The 5,062-nt window shown below is 65.4% G+C and overlaps 1 protein-coding gene across 1 annotated transcript; it reads left to right on the top strand.

Moving 5' to 3' along the window:
• Nucleotides 1–297: 297 nt before the first annotated feature.
• Nucleotides 298–1,472, top strand: LOC142041196 (neuronal acetylcholine receptor subunit alpha-10-like). Its single transcript, XM_075049852.1, has 3 exons — nt 298–358; nt 659–804; nt 1,263–1,472. Exons 1-3 carry the CDS (start codon nt 298–300, stop codon nt 1,470–1,472), a joined length of 417 nt encoding a protein of 138 aa, XP_074905953.1.
• Nucleotides 1,473–5,062: the final 3,590 nt, after the last annotated feature.

Raw genomic sequence — 5,062 nt, 5'->3', positions numbered from 1 at the left:
GGGCTGGTGGGCAAAACCTTCCCTGGGCTTAGGGAGCTGGTGGGCAGCCAGCAGGCAGCGTGTCAGCACCCAGACCAGTCCCAAACGGGCTCAGCTGCACCCCAACCGTGTCCCAGCCAGGGATCCTCTGGGGTCGCTCTCCATTACCCTCCCACCACAGGGCTCGCCGCACAGAGACTATCGGTCCCTGGGGGGGGCCATGCCTCCCCCTGCCCTGCCCCAGCCTTGACGTCACCCCGGCACTTGCAGGCAGCACGTTCCCCCCCGCCGTGTTCCCCGGGACCTGCGCACGTCGGGATGAAGCCCGGATCTCGCCCGCTGCTCGCCCTCTGCCTCGCCAGCTGCCTCCCGGCCCCAGGTAAGCGGCAGAGGGGGCGGCGACGGGCACTGACCCCCACCCAGCCCTGGGCGTGGGGAGAGGGTCCCTGGCCCCTGCGAGCAGCAGCATCCCCATGCATTGGGCATCCCTTGGTGGGGGACGGGGTCGATGGGCTGGGGGGCTTGGGCTGGTGGTGAGGAGGGGTGGGCGTCCCTGCATGCTTCTCCACCTCGCTCGACTGCCACTGGCTCCCCACAGCCGGGTCCTGGGGGTCCCTTGGGAGGGGTCCGGCTGCATTCACTGCCGCGGCCCCTCCAGCCCTGGTCTGGGTCCCCTCAGGCTGCCGGGGGGCACAGGGCAGGTTCGCCTACAAGCTGCTCCATGACCTCTTCGCCAACTATTCCAGTGCCCTGCGCCCCGTGGAGGACACGGACCGGGCACTCAACGTCACTCTCCAGATCACCCTCTCCCAGATTATTGACATGGTGAGTGGCCGGGCATGGCACTGGCACCGGCACCGGCAGCCCAGCCCGGCCAAAACGGGACCTTCCCTGTCACGCTCCTGGTCACTGCTTAGCCGGGCTCTGCTCTCCCCCACCGGGTCCTGCTTGACCCAGAGCTGATGCTCATCCCTCAAAACCAGCCCAAACCTTTCAAAACCAGCCCAAACCTTTCAAAACCAGCCCAAGCCTTTCAAAACCAGCCCAGCTGGCCCCAATCAGCTCAGACCCCCAAAAAACAGCACTGCCCCCACCCCCCAAAAGGAGCTTGGACCACTTGAAACCAGCTCAGACGTCTCCAACCCCCCCAAAACCAGTACAGTCCCCTTGAAAGCATCTCAGGCCCTTGGGACCCTTACAGAAGCTGCTGAACTGGAGGGTCGAGGGGGGTTGCTGGTGGCACTGGTGTCTGTCCCCCCACGCCCACCCTCTCCCCTCGGCAGGATGAGAGGAACCAGGTCCTCACCTCCTGCCTGTGGGTCCGGCAGGCCTGGCTGGACACCCACCTCACCTGGGACAAGGATGCCTACGATGGCATCGACAGCATCCGCATCCCCAGCAGCTACGTCTGGCGGCCGGACATCATCCTCTACAACAAGTGGGTTGTGCTCGGGACCCCCCCTACGCTGCTCTCGGACCTGGGGGGGGCTTAGGCTGGGGCTGGAGGGGAGGGCTGCACGCGGTATTGCCAACCTTGGGGCTGTGTGGCTGCACGTGGGGTGGGAGCAGAGGCGTCCTGGTGTGGGTGACGCAGGGATGTGGTGACCCCAACTGGGTGACAAGGTGGGGGCAGGGGGGGCTGGCACCAGCCTGGTGTGCCTGGCACCGACCTGCCAGCTGGGACATGTCACCGCGGGGGCAGTCAGCGGCACCGAGCTCCCTCTTTGGCGGGCAGGGTGAGACGGGGAAGGGACACGGTGCTGGGGGCAGGCACTCGGCCCCAGCCCCGCAGACCCTTGCCCCACCTGGGGCTCGGGGCCATCCCGGCCCAACAGCCGTCCCTCCCCCAGCGCCAACGACCACTTTGGTGGCCTGGGCTCAGCACCCAGGGGATTCTCTTTAATTTCTCCTCCTTCCCATTCCCCTTTCCCTTCTCCTTCTCCTTCCCCTTCCCCTTCTTATCCTTCTCCTTCCCCTTCCCCTTCTTCTCCTTCTCCTTCTTTTCCCTCCCCTCTGAAGCCCCCCCAGGGTCCCCCTTCCTGCAGACTGTGGGCTTCCCCCAGCTGCCACCCCTGATTTCCAGGGGGACATCCCAGACCCTCCTGAGCCCCTTGCATCTGCCTGTACCAGGCTGCGGAGGGTACGGGGGGCTGCCAGGTGTCACAAAGGGGGGGGTCTGCCTGTCCCGCGATGTCACAAAGGGGGGGTCTGCCTGCTGCCGTACTATAAAAGTGGGGTGCGGAGCCCTGCGGGAGCAGGCAGTGGGTACCGCGGTCTGGCATCGTCTTGGCAGACTGCAGCCTCCGCCTCTGCCACACCAGCAGCAGCGTTGGGTGCCCATCACTGGGAACCCATGCAGGCACTGGGGATCCGCACCGCGGACCCCCACCGGTGACTTGGAGCGCCGTGGCCACACCGGAGCCGGTGCCATGGAGCGCTCCAACAACCTCACCCTGGCTGAGCTGTTCCAGCTCCTCATGCTGGTGGTGCAGCTCAGCCTGGTCTCTGCTGTCCTGCAGGTCAAGCGGCTCTGGGTAGGTGGCTGTCGTGCCGCATGGCGCTATGGCGTGCCGTGGCATTGCGCGGTGTGGCATGGGGTATGGAGTTGTGTGGGGCGGTGTGGAGTGGCGTGGGGGGCTGTGGCGTGGGGCTGGGAGCTGCTCCGGTCTCACCCAGCTCCTGGGGAATCCTACAGGGTTTGTGGAAGGAGTTGAAGAGTCAGATGAAAGCAGCGAGAGCCCCTACGGAGAAGCAGAGCGGTGAGCGGCCCCGGCACCGAGCACCCCCCCATCGGCGGAACCCCACGGCAGCCCTGACCCTGGGGCTGTGCCGGGGGCTGCTGGCCGCTCACTGTATCCCCTCCCTCGGCAGCTTCTCTGCAGCAGACACATAGAGATGTGGAGAAGGTCACACAGATCCTGGAGATGTGAGTGCTGGGGCAGACCCCCCAGATCTTGCCCCAGACCCTCGCCTGCCTGTCAAGGAGGGGGTGCTGCCCTCGGGTCCCGCTGGAGGGGCCGGGGTGCAGCCAGGTCTCTTCCCTCTCCTCTCTGCAGGGTCATCATGCAGGCGTCAAGCCAGGAGTGCCTGCCCCCAGGGGCCCCGCTGGTCTCCATGTCCTCCATCCTGGGGAGCAGCTCCTCTTCCCTGTGTTCCCTCTACTCCTTCCCAGAGCCCTGGCCCAGTGCCACGGCGGAGCTGGCGGCACTCACCGGCTCGGGACCCCCCCAGAGCCCCAAGGCTGTGAAGAGGTCGATGGACAGACTGCTGGAGTTGCCAGTGGGGGCCAAGCAAAAGCGGGTCCCCGGGGATGGTGGGGACATGGCGCAAAGCGCCATGGACGTGGAGCCACCCCCCAGCAGCCCCCCAGCCGTGGCCATGGACGAGGGGGAGCTCGTCCTCCAGCTTATTAGTACCATTCAGGGCGCCCAAGCAGTGACCGAGCAGCAAAGTGAGCTGCTGCGGACAGTGCTGGCCCAGCGGCAAGGGACGGCAGCGGGCTGCGGTGGGACCCCACCCGGGGACCCCCCCCTCCCCTCCGCCAAGATAGAGGTGCAGGTGCAACTGGGGTTGCTGAGGGACAGAGTCTGGCCCCAGCGCTTTGGGGCTGAGCTGCCAGCGGCAGATGCGGACGTGGACAAGGCTGCGGGTGGGGACACGGATGCGGGAAAAGAGCGAAGCAGCCTCATGGAGTGGGAAAGGAGCATCCCCATGGAGTTGGGCAGGAGCAGCCCGGTGGACGTGAAGAGGAGCAGCCCTGTGGAACTGGACAGGAGCAGCCCGGTGGACGTGAAGAGGAGCAGCCCTGTGGAACTGGACAGGAGCAGCCCGGTGGATGCGAAGAGGAGCAGCCCTGTGGAACTGGACAGGAGCAGCCCGGTGGACGTGAAGAGGAGCAGCCCTGTGGAACTGGACAGGAGCAGCCCGGTGGACGTGAAGAGGAGCAGCCCGGTGGACGTGAAGAGGAGCAGCCCTGTGGAACTGGACAGGAGCAGCCCCATGGATGTGAAAAGGAGCAGCCCTGTGGAACTGGACAGGAGCAGCCCGGTGGACGTGAAGAGGAGCAGCTCTGTGGAACTGGACAGGACCAGCCCCATAGAGCAGGAAAGAAGCAGCTCCATGGGCTTGCGCAGCACCATCCCTGCTGCTGCGGGCATGAGCATCCCAGCAGAGCTCGGTCCCCGGCAGCGGGTGCCCGTGGGCAGGACACGTGGCCGGATGGCCCCGGGTCCGTGCAGGGCTGGACGGTGCCTGCGGGAGAGCTGTGCCCGGCTCTGGCGCTGCCTGAAGTCCTGGTGGAGACGCCACTGGCAGCCCTGCCGCATCCGCTTCCGCAAGCCCCCGTGCTGGCAGCGCTGGTCCCAGAAGAAAAATGGGTTCCCCTACTACTGAGCTGCCGGGGAGCATGGGGCTGGGGATGCTCGGGGCACTCCCCCTTCTTAAATGTCAAAGAAATTAAACGTTGTCTTGTCTGCATCCCTGGTGTCATGGTTCATCCCTCCATCCCGTGGCTGGGGGTGCAACTCCCCCAGTGCCCGACTCAACGGGGACGGGCTGGCCGCGCCGGCACCCAAAAAACTGGGGTTGGGGGTGGCTGGTCCCCCAGTGGGTGTGCTGGTGTCTGGGGACGCGGGTGGGCTGGAGAAATGGGCCAGAAGGAACCTCATCAAGTCCAACAAGGTGGCCAAAGGGTGTCCGGGGCTACGTCAGGAGGAGCGTGGCCAGCAGGTTCAGGGAGGGGATGCTCAACTGGGATGGCTGGGGGTGTTCAGCCCGGAGAAGAGACGGCGCGGGGGATCTCGTCCACGTACATCGATACCTGCAGGGAGGGTACCAAGGGGGGGGGGGGGGCTGGAGGTGGGGGGCACCAACGTGAGCACTGGCAGCATTTTGGGGCACTGCTGGGATTCATGCATGGTTTGGGGTGGCGTGAGACCCCTGAAGGGGAAATTCTAATTGTGACTGCTCAGCAGTAGTAATTTGAGACCGAGGAATGAGCTGGCATGAAGGGCCTGGAGGTCTGTTAGGGAGGCTCACACAATCAAATCCAGCAGGTGTTAAAAGTCAGATTTATTCTTCGGTA

The sequence above is a fragment of the Buteo buteo genome, chromosome 17 (assembly GCF_964188355.1).
Source record: "Buteo buteo chromosome 17, bButBut1.hap1.1, whole genome shotgun sequence".
Lineage (NCBI taxonomy): Eukaryota > Metazoa > Chordata > Aves > Accipitriformes > Accipitridae > Buteo > Buteo buteo.
This window is presented reverse-complemented; position numbering and strand designations above follow the sequence as displayed.